The 20,214-nt window shown below is 43.4% G+C and overlaps 1 protein-coding gene across 1 annotated transcript in view; it reads left to right on the top strand.

Annotated features, from left to right (window-relative positions):
• Window positions 1-19,673, top strand: part of thbs4b (thrombospondin 4b) — a 56,232-nt gene extending 36,559 nt beyond the window's left edge. Inside the window, exons 18-22 of the mRNA XM_060935683.1 lie at window positions 8,642-8,690; window positions 11,702-11,898; window positions 14,831-15,003; window positions 15,653-15,792; window positions 19,300-19,673. Coding sequence (XP_060791666.1) covers window positions 8,642-8,690; window positions 11,702-11,898; window positions 14,831-15,003; window positions 15,653-15,792; window positions 19,300-19,346 — 606 coding nt within the window. The 3' untranslated portion in view covers window positions 19,347-19,673. The remainder of the gene's footprint in view (window positions 1-8,641; window positions 8,691-11,701; window positions 11,899-14,830; window positions 15,004-15,652; window positions 15,793-19,299) is intronic.
• Window positions 19,674-20,214: the final 541 nt, after the last annotated feature.

Genomic DNA, 20,214 nt, shown 5'->3' with positions numbered 1-20,214 from the left:
TATTTGGTGTGAGACGTCCCTTTGCTTTAAAAAAAAAATTAGTAGTCATAGCAGTCTCAGGGCGGCACGGTGGTGTAGTGGTTAGCGCTGTCGCCTCACAGCAAGAAGGTCCTGGGTTCGAGCCCCGGGGCCGGCGAGGGCCTTTCTGTGCGGAGTTTGCATGTTCTCCCCGTGTCCGCGTGGGTTTCCTCCAGGTGCTCCGGTTTCCCCCACAGTCCAAAGACATGCAGGTTAGGTTAACTGGTGACTCTAAATTGACCGTAGGTGTGAGTGTGAATGGTTGTCTGTGTCTATGTGTCAGCCCTGTGATGACCTGGTGACTTGTCCAGGGTGTACCCTGCCTTTCGCCCGTAGTCAGCTGGGATAGGCTCCAGCTTGCCTGCGACCCTGTAGAAGGATAAAGTGGCTAGAGATAATGAGATGAGATGAGCAGTCTCAGGTACAATGAATACAGTTTTCTAAGGAAATGAGCTGTAGGTTTTACTGAGCATCTTGCAGAACCAGCCACAGTTCTTCTGGGCACTTTGTCACATTTGCTTCTTAATTTTGCAGCAAAACCCAGTATGCTTCATTGTGTTTTCTTTTTTAATCTGAAAAGTGGTCTCTTATGTCATATGCTGCTCAGATACAAGCATTTTTTCCCCTGTAACATTTAATTTTGTGCTGGAAAACGAATGTTTGGAACTCAAATGTTTTTGTACTGACTCAATAATGTAGAAGTAAAAAAATAGAAATCTATAACAAAGTTTGTATGAAAAAAATAGGGTGCCTGAGACTTTTGCACAGTACTGTATATGGATTGTCCCAACAGCCTCACATGGTCACATTTTGACATTTTGTACTGTCCATACTTATGAAAACTATAGGGTTTCTTGAGCTGAAATACATTTCCCTTTTGCATGAATCTCAATCATGATTAGATTAGATTAGATTAGATTAGATTAGATTAGATTAGATTAGATTAGATTAGATTAGACAGAACTTTATTAATCCCTTTGGGAGGGTTCCCTCAGGGAAATTAAAATTCCAATAGCATCATTATAGGATAAACAGAGAATAGAATAGAAAAAAGAGAGAACTTCTAGATAAATTAAGTCTTTAGAAAACTTCTAGATAAATAAATTAAGTATTTACATATACAAATATATTAAAAAGATATGAAAAAAGTCCAGCAGGAGAGGTATTGCACATTTGTATTGCACATTGTCCAGTATTGCTTTTTGTCAGGCTAGGCTACTGCTCCTTCCCGTCCTCTGTCCTCCTGTTACCCTTCCTCCCTCCCAGAGAGGAGTTGTACAGTCTGATGGCGTGAGGGACAAAGGAGTTTTTAAGTCTGTTCGTCCTGCACTTGGGAAGGAGCATTCTGTCACTGAACAGGCTCCTCTGGTTGCTGATGACGGTGTGCAGAGGGTGACTGGCATCGTCCATGATGTTCAGTAGTTTGTCCATAGTCCTCTTCTCTGCCACCATCACCAGAGAGAGTCCAGCTTCATGCCGACCACAGAGCCGGCCCGCCTGATCAGTTTGTCCAGCCTGGATGTGTCCTTCTTGGATGTGCTGCCCCCCCCAGCACACCATGTTGTAAAACAGGACACTGGCGACGACAGACTGATAGAACATCCACAGGAGTTTCTTGCAGATGTTAAAGGACCGCAGCCTCCTCAGGAAGTATAACCTGCTCTATCCCTTCCTGTACAATTGGTTGGTGTTGCAAGTCCAACACCAGTAGTGTAGAGTAGAGTCGTAGAGTAGTCATTTTAAAATCATAAGGTGAAAATCACATTAAAATATTCTATCGGCACACCGCTTGTCTAATAACAACTGCTGCTCATAGATTTCATTTGAATTTTGTTAGGACTAGGACTGTTTTGGCCTCTAGAGGCCGCTGTTATTTCCTTTTCATGTCGTGTTTATTTTGGCCTCTAGAGGCCGCCACTGTTCCTGTGTTTTGTGTTTGTGTTAATTGCCTAATTATCTTCACCTGTGTCCTTAATTAGTTTGTCTATTTATACCCCTGAGTTCAGTCCTCTTGTCACGGAGTCTTTGTGCTGTTATGTTTATCTCCAGTTTCCTTTGTACTGTGTTTTTTGATCTTCTTAGCTTTTGAATTTTTGCACTTTGCTTTTCTTTTGGATTATACTCTTTGGTTTTTTTTGTCTTTTGTTTTGCCCTGTATATAGTGTATATAGTTTAAATAAACCTTTTGATTCTTTTTCTACTTCCGCCTCACGCCTCTGCATTTGAGTCATCCCCCTGGTGGCCTAGTGGGGGTTTGCTGGATTATCACACCAACGAACCAGGTTCGAATCCCAGCAAAACCCTAACAGAAAGACTCCGTCATGACCGACTCAGCAGAGGCTGCTTCAACTGTCTACCCGGCCAACCTTCAGGGAATTATGGCAGCTTTGACATGCTTCGGAGCGACCATGGACGCTCATGGACGTACGCTCACCAGCCAACGTGAGGCCCTCGCTCGCCACGAGGAACTGCTTCAGCAAATTGGGAAAACCCTGGCACAGCTGACATCTCTGCCTGCATCTCCTGCTCCTGATCCAGTTCCTGCTCCTGATCCAGCTCCCACTCCTGCTCCAGTGCCTCCTGCAATGCTGCTTTCTTCACCTCGCGAACCCAGCCTTCCTGCACCACAGAGGTATGACGGCAAGCACAGTGAGTGCCGAGAGTTCCTTACCCAGTGTCAACTCACCTTTGAGCTTCAGCCTACCACCTACACTACGGATCGCCGCAAGATTGCCTTTGTGATCACCTTATTAGCTGGTAAGGCGCGAGCCTGGGCTACTGCTATCTGGCAAAGACAGGGACCTGAGTGCTTTGATTTCCAGCTGTTTTCTGAAGAGATGCTTCGGGTCTTCGATCAGGCAGACATCAGTACCGACGCAGCCCGAAAGCTCATGTCCATCCGGCAAGGAGGAAGCGTCGCAGATTACGCCATCTCGTTCCGAACACTCGCAGCAGTAAGTGGATGGAACGAGACTGCCCTGGTGTCAGCCTTCCACCATGGTCTGTCTGACCCCATCAAGGACGGTCTGGCCTCTATTGGATGCCCAAGTGACCTCGAAACCCTCATCTCACATGCTATTCGTCTGGACAACAGGATGAGAGAACGCCACCAAGCCTTGAGCCCCCCCAGCCTCCCTACCTCTACCTGGAGACCGTCTACCTCCTTCAGTGACTGTCCAGAACCCATGCAAGTGGGTCGTACTCGCCTCTCCGCATCTGAGAGGGAGCGCAGAAGGAGGGACAAGTGCTGCATCTACTGTGGCAAGCCTGGTCACTTCCGAGCATCATGTCCCGAACTCTTGGGAAAAGGACCGCCCCGTCCAGCCGAGGGAGGGTTGTGACGGGGCCTACCCTCTCTCCCGGACTCCCTGGCCAAGGAATCTACATCCCGGTCTCCATCTCCTGGGGTGAGTCTGTCCACTCTTGTCAAGCTTTGATAGACTCAGGGGCGGCTGGGAACTTTATGGATATTCACTTCGCCCAAAGCATCAATATTCCGACTGCACCTCTTGAAGTCCCACTGTCTGTGTCTGCCCTCGATGGCCAAGCGTTAGGTGATGGAAGAGTCACCCAAGTTACTTCTCCAGTTTTCCTCCAGTCTCAAGGTCACAAGGAAGAAATATCCCTGCACCTGATTCCTTCACCTGAGTTCCCAGTTATTCTAGGCCTTCCTTGGCTTACTCGCCACAACCCTCGCATAGACTGGGTAACAAGCCAGGTTGTGGAATGGGGCCCTGCATGCCATGCCTCTTGTCTGCTCTCTAGCTCTCCTGTGTCTCCTGCCGAGCCCCCTGATCTCACCGAGTTATCTCAAGTTCCCACAGAGTACTGGGATCTCAAGGAGGTATTCAGCAAGAGCAGGGCCGCCGTTCTTCCTCCGCACCGGGCCTACGACTGTGCCATCGACTTGCTCCCTGGGACTACCCCTCCTCGTGGCAGACTGTTTTCACTCTCTCAGCCAGAACGCAAGGCCATGGAGGAATACCTCAAAGATGCCCTGGTCTCTGGGTTTATTCGACCCTCCACTTCACCTGCTGGAGCCGGCTTCTTCTTTGTCGGCAAGAAGGATGGGGGGCTCCGACCATGTATTGATTACAGGGGCCTGAATAAGATCACTGTGCGCAACCGATATCCCCTTCCGCTGATGTCCACAGCTTTCGACCTGCTCCAAGGCGCCACCGTCTTCACCAAGTTGGACCTACGGAACGCATACCACCTCATCCGTATCCGACAGGGAGACGAGTGGAAGACTGCCTTTAACACCCCGTCTGGGCACTACGAATACCAGGTGATGCCCTTCGGACTCACCAACGCACCAGCTGTTTTTCAGTCCCTAATCAACGACGTCTTAAGGGACATGATTAACCTATACGTTTTTGTCTACCTCGACGACATCCTTATCTTTTCCAAGACCGTGCAGGAGCACCGCCACCATGTCCGCCAGGTTCTCCAGAGGCTGCTACAGAACAATCTGTTCGCCAAGGCCCAGAAATGCGAATTTCATGTTCCCGAGGTCTCCTTTCTGGGATTTATTGTACGGACAGGCCAACTCCAAATGGACCCTGCCAAGACCCTGGCCGTCCGGGATTGGCCTACTCCCAAGTCCGTTAAGGAGGTTCAGCGGTTCTTAGGATTCGCTAACTTCTACCGCAAGTTCATCAGGAACTTCAGTTCTGTGGCAGCACCCATGTCAGACCTCACCAAAGGGACAGGTGGATCTTATGGCTGGTCTCCTCAGGCAGAAAAGGCGTTCAAAGACCTCAAGGACCGCTTCTGCACGGCACCCATTCTGGTTCTCCCGGACACCTCCCAACCATTCATCGTGGAGGTGGACGCCTCGGACAGTGGTGTCGGCGCGGTGCTCTCTCAACGTTCGGAAGGAAAGCTGCACCCCTGCGCTTACTTCTCCCACCGCCTGAGTCCTGCTGAGTCCCGGTACGATGTGGGGGATCGAGAACTGCTAGCGGTCAAACTGGCCCTTGAGGAGTGGAGGCACTGGCTGGAGGGAGCACAACATCCATTCCTGGTTTGGACTGACCACAAGAACCTGGAGTACCTCCAGCAAGCCAAGAGACTGAACCCTCGACAGGCTAGGTGGGCCCTGTTTTTCAGTCGGTTTGACTTCACCCTCTCATACCGCCCCGGCTCCAAGAACACCAAACCTGACGCACTGTCCAGACTGTTCTCTGCCACTAACAGGGAGAATGAAGTCGGGCCTATTATCCCTGTGTCCCGGATTGTGGCCCCTGTCCGCTGGGGTATTGAGGAGGCTGTCCGACGAGCCCAACGCCAGGACCCCGGTCCTGGGACGGGGCCACCAGGCCTCTTGTACGTCCCACATCAAGCCCGGGCCAAGGTTCTCCAGTGGGGTCACTCTTCCCCTCTCACCGCCCACCCGGGAGCTCGGAGGACCCTGGACTTCCTGAAAAGACGCTTCTGGTGGCCTAACATGGAGAAGGAAGTAAGGTCATTTGTCCTGTCCTGTGAGGTTTGCACCAGAACCAAGAACCCACGACAGCGTCCCCAGGGTCTCCTGCATCCTCTGACCATTCCCCGGCGTCCCTGGTCCCACGTGGCAGTCGACTTTATCACGGGTCTCCCTGAGTCACAAGGTAACACGGTCATTTTGGTCTTAGTTGACAGATTCTCCAAGGCCTGCCGCTTCATACCACTGTGCAAACTCCCCTCTGCTCTTGAAACTGCGAAACTTTTGTTTAATCATGTCTTCCGAGTCTTTGGTCTTCCACAGGACATCGTCTCAGACCGAGGGCCCCAGTTCTCCTCCCGAGTGTGGCACGGGTTCTGCAAGGTCATCGGAGCCACTGCCAGCCTCTCCTCTGGGTTTCACCCACAGTCCAATGGTCAGACGGAGAGGCTCAACCAGGACCTGGAAACCACCCTGCGAGGCCTGGCTATGGATAACCCGACATCGTGGAGCACCTGGCTGCCATGGGCGGAGTACGCCCACAACACCCTGCAGTCATCGGCCACCAAGCTGTCGCCATTCCAGTGCCAATTCGGGTTCCAGCCACCTCTGTTCCCGGACCAGGAGGAGGACGCGGGGGTGCCCTCGGTCAACCAATATGTGAGACGGTGTCGCAAGACCTGGAGCAAGGTCAGGAAGACCCTCATACAGACCTCCAGAACCAACCAGACTCAGGCCAACCGCCATAGAAGACCTGCACACGCTTTCCGCCCTGGGCAGCGTGTTTGGCTGTCCACTAAGGACCTTCCACTGCGGGTGGAGAACCGCAAGCTTGCTCCTCGCTACATTGGCCCCTTCAAGGTGGTGCGCAGGGTGAACCCTGTCTCCTACCGGCTCCAGTTGCCCCGGACTCTGAGGATCAACCCCACTTTCCATGTTTCCCTGTTACGGCCCGTACTGACGTCTACGTATGCCCCTGCCCCTAGGAACCCCCCACCCCCCCGCATCTTCCAGGGGCAGACTGTGTTCACTGTGAATCGCCTGCTTGACTCCCGCCGGGTCCGCGGCGGGTTGCAATATCTGGTGGACTGGGAGGGCTATGGTCCTGAGGAGCGCTGCTGGGTTCCTGCTCGGGATGTCCTTGATAAAGAACTATGTCGGGACTTCCATTCGGCCCATCCGGATCGCCCTGGGAACGTCAGGAGACGCTCCTAGAGGGGGGGGTCCTGTTAGGACTAGGACTGTTTTGGCCTCTAGAGGCCGCTGTTATTTCCTTTTCATGTCGTGTTTATTTTGGCCTCTAGAGGCCGCCACTGTTCCTGTGTTTTGTGTTTGTGTTAATTGCCTAATTATCTTCACCTGTGTCCTTAATTAGTTTGTCTATTTATACCCCTGAGTTCAGTCCTCTTGTCACGGAGTCTTTGTGCTGTTATGTTTATCTCCAGTTTCCTTTGTACTGTGTTTTTTGATCTTCTTAGCTTTTGAATTTTTGCACTTTGCTTTTCTTTTGGATTATACTCTTTGGTTTTTTTTGTCTTTTGTTTTGCCCTGTATATAGTGTATATAGTTTAAATAAACCTTTTGATTCTTTTTCTACTTCCGCCTCACGCCTCTGCATTTGAGTCATCCCCCTGGTGGCCTAGTGGGGGTTTGCTGGATTATCACACCAACGAACCAGGTTCGAATCCCAGCAAAACCCTAACAAATTTAATTAAATATGTAATCAATAAAATGTAAAAAATCATTTATAGAACCACTTACAATGAAAAACAAGTAATCATGATTATCATAAGCATCATCTATATCAGTCTTTGTAGTCTCATCTCTTGGGATAAATCACAGTCAAGTCACAGAATAGCAGCCTCATTGTTGCTCTTGACTCAACTGATCACTGTTCGCTCTTCCATCGGTGCCAGTATAATCACTGATTAATTCAGTGGTTTCTGTTCTGTTGGCTAAATATCAGATTTTGTTGATTAGCATTCAAACGGCCTGTGAGCTGACAGCTGGTATTTATATCATTTACTGAATCTATTAGGTTTATGTCCTCTTTATTACGGCATGTAACCAATAACTTGATCAAAGCATGGCATGATGATAATGATGATGATTCATAAACATAGGCTAGAATTTAACACTAGTGTGATTGTGCTGTGGTAGAGCGAGTCAACTTCATGCTTATGATTTGCTCCAAGGAATAACTCCTACTCCTCGCTCAGAGGTGGCCCTGTTCTTACTTCAACAGTTATGAAAAATTACTTCATCTTTAAAAATGCATTAATCAGAAAGACTTCCTTTAGTGAAAGCAGTAAGGACAACTGCACATATTGCTAAGTGGACTCAATTAAGTGAATGTCAGGTATTCAGAGACAATTTCACTTAACTGTTTGTTAGGAGCATGTGTGTTACCAATTGAATGAAACATATAAAGTCAGAATATTTTGAACCCAGTATTCAGATGTTTAATTTTAATATTAGGGTTAGTTCATCAGGAGATCGTAAGTTCAAATCCCAAATATGCCACAGCCATCCATGGATAACTGGGAGCCAAGGGAACGAATCTGGCCATGCTTTATGGGTGGGAGGAATGGCAAACTCTCTCCCATGCCATACATTGAGATAGTAACCAATCAAGTGCATCGAGTGAGCTCATGTATACAGAAGAGGGTAGATAGCAATGTCCTCCAAGTGTGTTATGCTGCCCTGTTGCACTGCATAGCAGTTGTTCAAAAATATGTGACTGGCTAGCTTTATGTGTCTTCAAGGAAGCACATGTTCTTCATTCTTCATCTACCCAATTTGGTAGTTGTTATATGATAGGGGAGATGTGTATGTTGGGTGGAAATTGGCACCTGACCCTATTGGGGAAAAAATGGAGAAAAAACAAGGATTAGTTAAACAGTTAAAAATGACTTAAAATATGCACATTACATATATTGCTGAAGTATAGCAAAAATAGCAGGGTGCTCAAATATATTTTGGAATACAGCAATTGATGGAGTGGTAATGATGAGTATGTAGGCTGCTGCAGCAAAAGCGGCTCACTCAGAAATGAAAAGGTGGCTGATTATTCAAGTATACTCTCGAAATTTTAGTTGGTAAAAACACAGATCAAGGAGCCCATGTCTGACGTGCCACACATTCTCACAATTCACTCTGTTGGTCTAACATGCCAGCCTTCCATGTGCTTTGTTACAGGGGATGGAGATTGTGCAAACAATGAACAGTGACCCTGGCCTTGCTGTGGGTAGGTGCACACACACATATACACAAACATGCAATATATCTTTGCCATAATATACTTCCCAAATCCAGAGGTGGACAAAGTACCCAAATTCATTACTTAAGTCAAAGTACAGATCCCACTGGTCAAATGTTACTCCGATACAAGTGAAAGTTGTACAGTCAAATTTTTACTTAAGTTAAAGTACTGAAGTATTTGCTTTTAAAAATACTTAAGCATTAAAAGTACATTTTCTGTCAATGCATTGTTGTATTATTGCCACAACGCTTACAAAACCTAACGCCGTTACCAACGACAGAAATGTGAATTCACAAAATGAACGCATGCTGTGCTATCATGGTGGTTTAATGTTAAGCTAGCTAGTCAGTGAAACTCCACCTGACATGCTAGCAAACTCTTTTCAAACTCGAAATCATATTGGATAGCTAACCTTACTAGAAAAGAAAGATTTCTACATTCTGTTTACAACCCCGATTCCAAAAAAGTTGGGACAAAGTACAAATTGTAAATAAAAATGGAATGCAATGATGTGGAAGTTTCAAAATTCCATATTTTATTCAGAATAGAACATAGATGACATATCAAATGTTTAAACTGAGAAAATGTATCATTTGAAGAGAAAAATTAGGTGATTTTAAATTTCATGACAACACCACATCTCAAAAAAGTTGGGACAAAGCCATGTTTACCACTGTGAGACATCCCCTTTTCTCTTTACAACAGTCTGTAAACGTCTGGGGACTGAGGAGACAAGTTGCTCAAGTTTAGGGATAGGAATGTTAACCCATTCTTGTCTAATGTAGGATTCTAGTTGCTCAACTGTCTTAGGTCTTTTTTGTCGTATCTTCCGTTTTATGATGCGCCAAATGTTTTCTATGGGTGAAAGATCTGGACTGCAGGCTGGACAGTTCAGTACCCGGACCCTTCTTCTACGCAGCCATGATGCTGTAATTGATGCAGTATGTGGTTTGGCATTGTCATGTTGGAAAATGCAAGGTCTTCCCTGAAAGAGACGTCGTCTGGATGGGAGCATATGTTGCTCTAGAACCTGGATATACCTTTCAGCATTGATGGTGTCTTTCCAGATGTGTAAGCTGCCCATGCCACACGCACTAATGCAACCCCATACCATCAGAGATGCAGGCTTCTGAACTGAGCGCTGATAACAACTTGGGTCGTCCTTCTCCTCTTTAGTCTGAATGACACGGCGTCCCTGATTTCCATAAAGAACTTCAAATTTTGATTCATCTGACCACAGAACAGTTTTCCACTTTGCCACAGTCCATTTTAAATGAGCCTTGGCCCAAAGAAGACGTCTGCGCTTCTGGGTCATGTTTAGATATGGCTTCTTCTTTGAACTATAGAGTTTTAGCTGGCAACGGCGGATGGCACGGTGAATTGTGTTCACAGATAACGTTCTCTGGAAATATTCCTGAGCCCATTTTGTGATTTCCAATACAGAAGCATGCCTGTATGTGATGCAGTGCCGTCTAAGGGCCCGAAGATCAGGGGCACCCAGTATGGTTTTCCGGCCTTGATCCTTACACACAGAGATTCTTCCAGATTCTCTGAATCTTTTGATGATATTATGCACTGTAGATGATGATATGTTCAAACTCTTTGCAATTTTACACTGTCGAACTCCTTTCTGATATTGCTCCACTATTTGTCGGCGCAGAATTAGGGGGATTGGTGATCCTCTTCCCATCTTTACTTCTGAGAGCTGCTGCCACTCCAAGATGCTCTTTTTATACCCAGTCATGTTAATGACCTATTGCCAATTGACCTAATGAGTTGCAATTTGGTCCTCCAGCTGTTCCTTTTTTGTACCTTTAAACTTTTCCAGCCTCTTATTGCCCCTTTCCCAACTTTTTTGAGATGTGTTGCTGTCGTGAAATTTCAAATGAGCCAATATTTGGCATGAAATTTCAAAATGTCTCACTTTCGACATTTGATATGTTGTCTATGTTCTATTGTGAATACAATATCAGTTTTTGAGATTTGTAAATTATTGCATTCCGTTTTTATTTACAATTTGTACTTTGTCCCAACTTTTTTGGAATCGGGGTTGTATTTGGCAAGATTATGCTAAAACATATTTCTGAAAGGACTTCAGATAAGTTAACATTATTCATGTTAGTGTAACTCTGTTTTTACATGCTAACTAACAGTGTCCAAGTTAACTAGCTATGTGTTAACGGTAGCCGTGGACAAGGCGACGACAACTTGGCAGGCGAATCTATAGAAAGTCATTTTACTAACCAGACTGCATAGCTATTGCAACATTATCGCTAGCTCTAAAAGCAAAGACAACTTCATTGCAAGCTTTCTCTTGGAATAAAATGTTTACATACCTCACTATGCTTCCGCAAGTCAGACGGTGAGTCTTTGTAGGCTGTGATGTGGTTCGTTTTCGCCAAACAAAGCAAACATTTAAAATGAAACAAATCTTTAATCCTTTCAGAAAACTGAAACATGGGTTCTAGCTATAGCCATGGGTGCGTGCATTCCCCAGAAGATTCGCCTCCTTCCATTCTGCCATCAACTGATCGTGTTAAATAATGCTGCAGAGAAATCATTGATCTTGATTTTATCCAGTCTGTGCATGTGACATGACCCTAGTGATTACTAACAGGCTGTCTCAGTGTCACCTGCAGAAAAACCAATCACGTTTTAGAAAAGAAAAAACATCCACTTTCAAAGCTGCTTCATAGTAACGAGTAACGAGGACCTTGATAGAAATGTAGTGGAGTAAAAAGTACAGTATTTGTCTTTCAAATGTAGTGAAGTTAAAGTCATAAATTAAAAAAAATAATAATACTCAAGTAAAGTACAGATACTCAAAAAGTGTACTTAAGTACAGTACTCAAGTAAATTTACTTAATTACTGTCCACCTCTGGTCAAATCCATGTGAAAAATATCATTTTAATACAAAATCTTTATCCTACAGACTTCCATTCATACAGTTCAGAGCCTTCGACAGTTAGTCATACTGCTACTGCTGCGATTTCAGGTTATACAGCGTTCAGTGGTGTTGACTTTGAGGGCACATTCCATGTGAACACGGTGACGGACGACGACTATGCTGGCTTCATATTCGGCTATCAGGACTCATCAAGCTTCTATGTGGTGATGTGGAAACAAACGGAGCAGACGTACTGGCAGGCTACACCCTTCAGAGCTGTTGCTGAGCCTGGCATTCAACTGAAGGTTGACATCTGACCCGCTGACTGTACAAAAAAAAAAAAAAAAAATATATATATATATATATATATATATATATATATATATATATATATATATTTTTTTTTTTTTTTTTTAAGTACTGTACAAAAATCTTAGGCATATGAAATGCTGTAGACCAAAAAATGACTTTAAAAAAATAATGAAATGAAATGTTTCAACATTAAAAAAAATACTATAAACAGCAGTAAGCCATAATAAATGAAACAAAGTCAGTATTTGGTGCGAGACAACCAACAGTAGTCTCAGGTATAATGAGTGCAGTTTTATAAGGAAATGAGCTGTAGGTTTTACTGAGCATCTTGCAGAACCAGCCACAGTTCTTCTGGGCACTTTGACTGCCACACTTGCTTCTTAATTTTACAGCAAAGCCCAGTAACCTTCATTATGTTTTCTTTTTAATCTGAAAAGTGATCTATTATGTAATGTCCTGCTCAGATACAAAATTTTTTTCTGTAACATTTCATTTTGTGGCGGCACGGTGGTGTAGTGGTTAGCGCTGTTGCCTCACAGCAAGAAGGTCCAGGTTCGAGCCCCGTGGCCGGCGAGGGCCTTTCTGTGCGGAGTTTGCATGTTCTCCGGGTGCTCCGGTTTCCCCCACAGTCCAAAGACATGCAGGTTAGGTTAACTGGTGACTCTAAATTGACCGTAGGTGTGAATGGTTGTATGTGTCAGCCCTGTGATGACCTGGCGACTTGTCCAGGGTGTACCCCGCCTTTTGCCCGTAGTCAGCTGGGATAGGCTCCAGCTTGCCTGCGACCCTGTAGAAGGATAAAGCGGCTAAAGATAATGAGATGAGATTTCATTTTGTCCTGGAAAACGAACGTTTGGAACTCTAAAATGTTTTTGTACTGACTCGATAATGTAGGATTCATAAAATAAAAATCTATAACAAAGTTTGTATGAAAAAAATAGGGTGCCTAAGACTTTTGTACAGTACTATATGTGTGTGTGTGTGTGTGTGTGTGTGTGTGTGTGTGTGTGTGTAAATTTATTTGATGCCTCGTTGATTGGTTGGCACCATGCCAAATTCATTTTTGGCACTGTGTCAGTTATGTCAGAATATTAGTCACTGATACTCTGTTTCTAACATGGGACCAACTTTAACCTGAACAAAATGTTACCAACAAAGCTAGAACTGTTGTTGATACAAGATGGTCTGTCATAAAATGTGTTTTTATTCTTTCTAACCTCTGAACATGCAGTGTTGAAAACATAGAGACCAGGACTCAGAATTAAGGCCCGTTTACACGAGGACGCTGTCGGGTAAAAACAACTAAATATTTTATCGGAAGTGCCTTTCGTCTACACGGGGACGGCGTTTCCGAGGCTGAAAAACGGAAAAAATTGAAAACGCCTTCCAGAGTGGATAAGTTAAAAACAGCCCCTGTTGCATATCCGTCTAAACTACCCAATACGCGAAACTCTGCTCGGATCTGCTCACGTCGGGTACGCGTTTACGTCATACATATGTCATATACTGTACATGCCAGCCCGGGAAGTAAGAAAGTAAGTAAAAAAGTAAGAGCATGTCTGATTACATCCATCCAACGGACCTTCAAGCTGCTCTGGCAGCTTTAATAAACGTCCAGGAGTCCTTCGAACATCTATACCGAATCTGCACATATACCGTTAATGAACAGAGGCGGGTATAGTATGCTCTTACTTTTTTACTTACTTTCTTACTTACCATAGCCAGAGTAGTCAAAGTTTTCGTGGCGCAGATGTGCAGATCAGACAAGACGGAAGACATTGCGCATGCGTGCAGACATAGCGGAGGTCTTTCACAGCACCACCTAGCCGCCTGGCATGCACATCCAATTGAATTCCACACATTTATGCGTCACCGTATAGACGCAGATTTCCTCCTTGAAAACGGTCGTGTAGACGCGGAAAAAAGTGAGAACGAAAATGGACTTTTGCGTTTTTGTTTCAGACCGTCCCCGTGTAAAGTGGGCCTTAGTCAGTACATGTACAATGAATGGATGCTGTCGAGTGTTGACTCATTTCCGGTTCTGGACAGTAACTACACGGTCATTAGTTAAAATGAGTTCCTGTCTCAAGTCCTCTAGAACCAGCCTCAATCCAATACAGTTGTGGATGATGTTAAAAGTGGTAAATGTATCCTGTAGGGGCGCTACTGAGGTGATTATTTGTTGATAGTTACTGGATCAGCCAGCAAAAATGGTGCAAAATTTCGTGCGCTTTTCAACGGCTATTCTATGCATTCTGCAAACAAAGCATCTGGTACACACACACATTTATATAAAATCAGTCAAAAGTTTGGACACACCTTCTAATTCAATGTTTTTTCTTTATTTTTATTCATAAAAAGACGCTTCATGTCGAAAAGTAATGATGGATGTCGTTTCTCTTTACTTAGCTGAGCGGTTCTTGACATAATATGGATTACTACAGTTGTGGAATAGGGCTATTTACTGTATTTTTATTGTTTATTGTTTACTGTTTGAGCTCATATGCACTGAGAAGGCAAGATATTGCACTAATTAACTTTTGACGAGGCATACGTTACTTGAAAAACATTCCAAGTGACTACCTCATGAAGCTGGTTAAGATAATGCCAATAGTGTACAAAGCGTCATCAAGGTAAACAGTAGCTACTTTGAAAGATCTAAAATATGAAACGTTTGGTTTTTTTAACACTTTTTTGTTTACCACATAATTACATGTATGTTCCATATGTTATTTCATAGTTTTGATGTCTTCAGTATTGTTCTACAGTCTAATACATAAACACGTACTGTGTATTGAACTGAAACTTATCTTGCTCCCATAGTCAAAGTCTTTCTGTAATAGGGTCAAATGTATTAACTTAATACTGAAACTACAATGGCAAAAAATTATGATAATAAAACCTGTCCCATCCTGTCTCTCTTAGGCAGTGAAGTCTAACACTGGCCCTGGTGAACATTTGAGAAACTCCCTTTGGCATACAGGTGACACTAATGATCAGGTGCGCTTGCTCTGGAAAGATCCCCGTAATGTCGGCTGGAAGGACAAAGTGTCATACCGCTGGTATCTTCAACATCGTCCACAAGTTGGGTACATCAGGTAAGCTAGTTCATTAATAAAGTAAAAAATTGTAATCTTTGTTCAATCAGTGTGGTATAACATAAATAAAACACAACTGTTATTGGAAAATATCTAATTAACACTTCGCCTCAGGCCACATCACACCACACTGTCATTGATTATTATCCTACAACAACATTGTGCTGTGCTTTATTCCTTACTTATCTTTAATGTGTATCATTAATGTTCACTGGGGTAAATAATGACATAACAGAAAACATATAACAGTCCATCTCTTAACACATGCTACAGGAATCGGAATTTTAAGAGCTATTTCCACATTGTGCTTAAAAACCACTGAAGATTGAACGGAATCATTGTACCAAGTCAGCTTTAATTTATAAAATTCAATCATCTGAAAGTGTGATATATTTAAATAAGTGACCTGGGTTTGTCGGCATAGTTTTGTTTGTTCCAGAAGTGGCTCTTTAGAAGTTCCGCCCCTGCAGCACTCTTCAGCTTTAAAAATTTGCTGCAAAAATAGAAGAAACAAACAGACCTCATTTAACAGTGTTGAACATACACCCACATACCCTCTACTATTTTAACTGCGTGATAAGCGTATTTGTACAATGATGTGTGTCATGACGTGTATGTGTGTGTGTGTGTGTTGTACATATGTTTGTAGGGTGCGTTTCTATGAAGGCACAGAGTTGGTAGCGGACTCAGGTGTCACAATTGACACAACAATGAGGGGAGGCAGGCTGGGTGTGTTCTGCTTCTCTCAGGAAAACATCATATGGTCCAACTTGAAGTATCGCTGCAATGGTGAGCTCTTGTACACACACACACACACACACACACACATATAGACATCTCATCTCATCTCATTATCTCTAGCCGCTTTATCCTGTTCTACAGGGTCGCAGGCAAGCTGGAGCCTATCCCAGCTGACTACGGGTGAAAGGCGGGGTACACCCTGGACAAGTCGCCAGGTCATCACAGGGCTGACACATAGACACAGACAACCATTCACACTCACCTTCACACCTATGGTTAATTTAGAGTCACCAGTTAACCTAACCTGCATGTCTTTGGACTGTGGGGGAAACCGGAGCACCCGGAGGAAACCCACGCGGACACGGGGAGAACATGCAAACTCCACACAGAAAGGCCCTCGCCGGCCACGGGGCTCGAACCTGGACCTTCTTGCTGTGAGGCGACAGTGCTAACCACTACACCACCGTGCCGCCCCACATATAGACATACAAATGTTTATTACCTTTAATGTACTTGGCAAACATTTATATCTTTCATTCAACATTCAATTTACCAGTTGATGGTACAACCCCAGTTCCAAAAAAGTTGGGACACTGTGTAAAACAAATAAAAACAGAATGTGAAGATTTGCAAATCATGGAAACCACACATTACATTGAAAATAGTACAAAGACAACATATCACATGTTGAAACTGAGAAATATTATTGGTTTTTTTTGAAAAATATATGCTAATTTTGAATTTGATGTCAACAACAGGTTTCAGAAAAGTTGGGATGGGGCAACAAAAGGCTGAAAATTTTGTGTAATGCTAAAAAAAATCCTAATTTGGTTAATTGGCAACAGGTCAGTAAAATGACTGGGTATAAAAAGAGCATCCCAGAAAGGCAGAGTCTCTCAGAAGTAAAGATAGGGAGGGGTTCACCTCTCTGTGAAAGACTGCATGGGCAAACAGTGCAGCAATTTAAAAGTAACGTTCCTCAATATAAAATTGCAAAGAATTTGGGGATCACATCATCTGTAGTACATAATATCATCAAAAGATTCAGAGAATCTGGAGAAATCTCTGTATGCTAGAGACAAGGCTGAAAACTGACATTGGATGCCTGTGATCTTCAGGCCCTCAGGTGATACTGCATTAAAAGCAGACATGTGTCTGTAGTGGAAATCACTGTATGGGCTCAGGAACACTTCAGAAAACCATCGTCTGTGAAAACAGTTCATTACTGCATCCACAAATGCAAGTTAAAACCAGATATAAACAATATCCAGAAACACCACCACCTTCTCTCGGCCTGAGCTCTTTTACGATGGACTGAGGCAAAGTGGAAAATTGTCCCGAGGTCTGAACGAATCAAAAGTAGAAATTCTTTTTAGAAATCATGGACACCACGTCCTCCAGGCTAAAGAGGAGAGGGACCATCCGTCTTAACAGTGCACAGTTCAAAAGCCAGCATCTGTGATGGTATGAGGGTGCATTAGTGCACATGACATGGGAAGCTTGTACATCTGGGAAGGCATCATTAATGCTGAATGGTATATACACATTTCAGAGCAATATGCTGCCATCCAGACAAAATTTTTTTCAGGGAAGGCCTTCCTTCTTTCAGCAAGACAATGCCAAACCACTTTCTGCACATATTATAGCTGCATGGCTCTGTAGTAAAAGAGTCCAGGTGCTAAACTGGCCTGCCTGCAATCCAGACATGTCTCCCATTTAAAATATTTGACACATTATGAAGTACAAAATACAATAAAGGAGACCCCAAACTGTTGAGCAACTGAAATTGTATATCAGGCAAGAATAGGACAACATTTCTCTTTCAAAACTATAGCTTCGGTTCCCAAACATTTACAGAGTGTTATTAAAAGTAGAGGTGATGCAACACAGTGGTAAACATGTTTCTGTCCTAACTTTTTTTTTAAACATGTTGCTGATATCAAATTCAAAATGAGCATATATTTTTCAAAAAACAATAACATTTCTCAGTTTCAACATTTGATATGTTGTCTTTGTACTATTTTCAATGAAATATAGGGTTTCCATGATTTGCACACTATCACGTTCTGTTTTAATTTACAGTTTACACAGCATCCCAACTTTTTTGGAATTGGGGTTGTAGAACAACTTGGGAAGTTCTCTTGGAGTTCTCGAATATGAATTCACAACCTTCTGATAAATAGCCCTCAATAGATGCATATACATAATAACACACATACAATCAAATAGTTTGACGGTGACAATGACAAAGTTATTGCTATTCTAGCTGTCTACCAAAGTATTGAATGGTAATAATATTAATTTGATTTGAAGCATTAAATAATGAATATTTCGAGTTTTGAGTTTTTTGAGTTTTGAGTCTTTTGAGTTTTCCTCCTGTTTCCGTTTCCAGGTGATAGAACGTCATGCGCATTTTGGCTGCCACTTCTCACCGGAGCATTTCATTTTTCTTTTTTTCTTTTGTTTTTGTGTAATTTGATGTTTGCTTTTTGTTTGAGTGTTTTGTCCACCGGTTGTGGCGTGGACCCAGTTTTGGGCATTGGTTTCCTTCAGGCCTTGGTCCGCCGTGGGTAATGCCTGTGCTGCTCGCTATGGACTGCAGTGAGCTCGTTGTTCTTTTAACATCAGGGTTGTTCAGCACTCTGTGCGGCAGTGCTCCTGTGCTTGGCGCGGTGTTCCGAGTAATATTGCCCAGTGGCGTCGTGTTGGCTGTGCAGGTGGTTTGGGACATACCAGCACTCTGTGACGGTGCTTCTGTACTCACTTTGTGGCTCCATGGCGCGGTGTTCCGAGTGATGTTGCCCAGCGGCATCACAGCAGCTGTGCAGGTGGTGTGGGATTTATCTTCGTGCACCTAGTGGAACTGTGGTAGCTATGCCATTGGAATTACATCCTGACCCTCTTTTGGTGGACTCTTTTTTTTTTTTTTCCCGTAATTGTAAAGCGACCTTGGGTGTGAGAAAGGCGCTATATAAGTTGAACTGATTATATTATTAATATGACTTCAAAGTGTAGACTTCCAGCTTAAATTCATTTGAAGGTAATTACATCCAAAATCATGTAAATGGTGTAGGAATTACAGCACATTTTTATGTTGATTTCAAGTGTTCCTTTTAACTCTCCAATATTAAGTCCAAAGAGCTGTCACTGCCAGAGAAGTAATGATGTACAAGTTATCATTAGGCTGAAAAATCAGAACAAACCCATCAGAGATGTAGCAAAAACATTAGGCGTGGCCAACCCGTTGGTAATATTTGATACATTCTGAAATGGAACGCGAAAAGGCCTGGAAGATGACGAAAAACAACTGTGGTAGATGACAGAAGAATTCCTTCGCTGGTGATGAAAAACCCCTTTCAGAACAGTTGGCCAGAAATCCACTGTAATATCCTGTGGTCGACAGCTAAAGTAACAATAACATTGTCAATGTCCAAATATTTATGGTTCTACCTGTATATTCATGCTACTATTAAATGCCCTGTTGTAGTATACACAACGCAGCTGTTACACACACATACAATATTAAAGCCTGTGATTTTGATGTTTCTTTTGCAGACACTATTCCAGAAGACTTCCAGGAGTTTAGTACACAGCCAGTCTAAATACCTCACGCACACTCTCACACCTCCACACATGGCCAAGTGGTTGTGTGTATTTCTGTGTGACACAGCCAAATGGTTGTGTATGTGTGTGTGACACCAGTCTGTTCAGTGTCTGTGTGTTGGGTTAAGATATGTGTACATACAGTGTGTATGCTTTTCATAATTCACCAGTCTCTATTCAAACCTATTACTCTTTAAAAACTGCATATCGAATGAAGTTTGTAGACTCATCCTCATTTATTTACATTTGGAATCTGACTGTAACCAAGCCGTCTCTGCTGTTTGTTCTTAAAGTGGTGACCAAAATAAAGTTTTCATAGTACATAATGAGTACTTGAGTTCTTTTCTGAAATGGAATTATACAGAAAGGGCTTCATCTCCTAATGTATAGGTACAGTGCTGTGAAAAAGTATTTGCCCCTTGCTGATTTCTTCCATTTTTGCTTGTCACATTTAATTGTTTTAAGATAAGATAGCCTTTTATTATCCCACAAGTGGAAATTTACATTGTTACAGCAGCAAAACAGCAGCAAAATATAGAAAGAAAAAAAAGATAAGGCAGTGAAGGAGTAGTGCAAAAAGTACTAAGTATACAAAAAAGGTATATAAAAAAAGAAAAACTACAAATTTAAAGATAAAATTAACAAATTTGCATAAATTAACAGGTTTGCAGATAAACAATCAACATAAGTGTATTACACAGGTGGTATTGCACGTGTAAGTATTGCACAGGTAGTATTACAAAGGTAGTATTGCACAAGTAAGTAGGTATATTGCACAGGAGCCATTTTAACAGTGTGTAGCTAGTAGTTCATTGTAAAGTACTGATGCTAATAGTCAGTGAACGCAGTATATATTCAGAGGGATCT

Source organism: Neoarius graeffei, chromosome 12, assembly GCF_027579695.1.
Source record: "Neoarius graeffei isolate fNeoGra1 chromosome 12, fNeoGra1.pri, whole genome shotgun sequence".
NCBI classification, from domain to species: domain Eukaryota; kingdom Metazoa; phylum Chordata; class Actinopteri; order Siluriformes; family Ariidae; genus Neoarius; species Neoarius graeffei.
The sequence above is the reverse complement of the archived record's forward strand: the minus strand, read 5'-3'. Positions and strand labels throughout refer to the sequence as shown.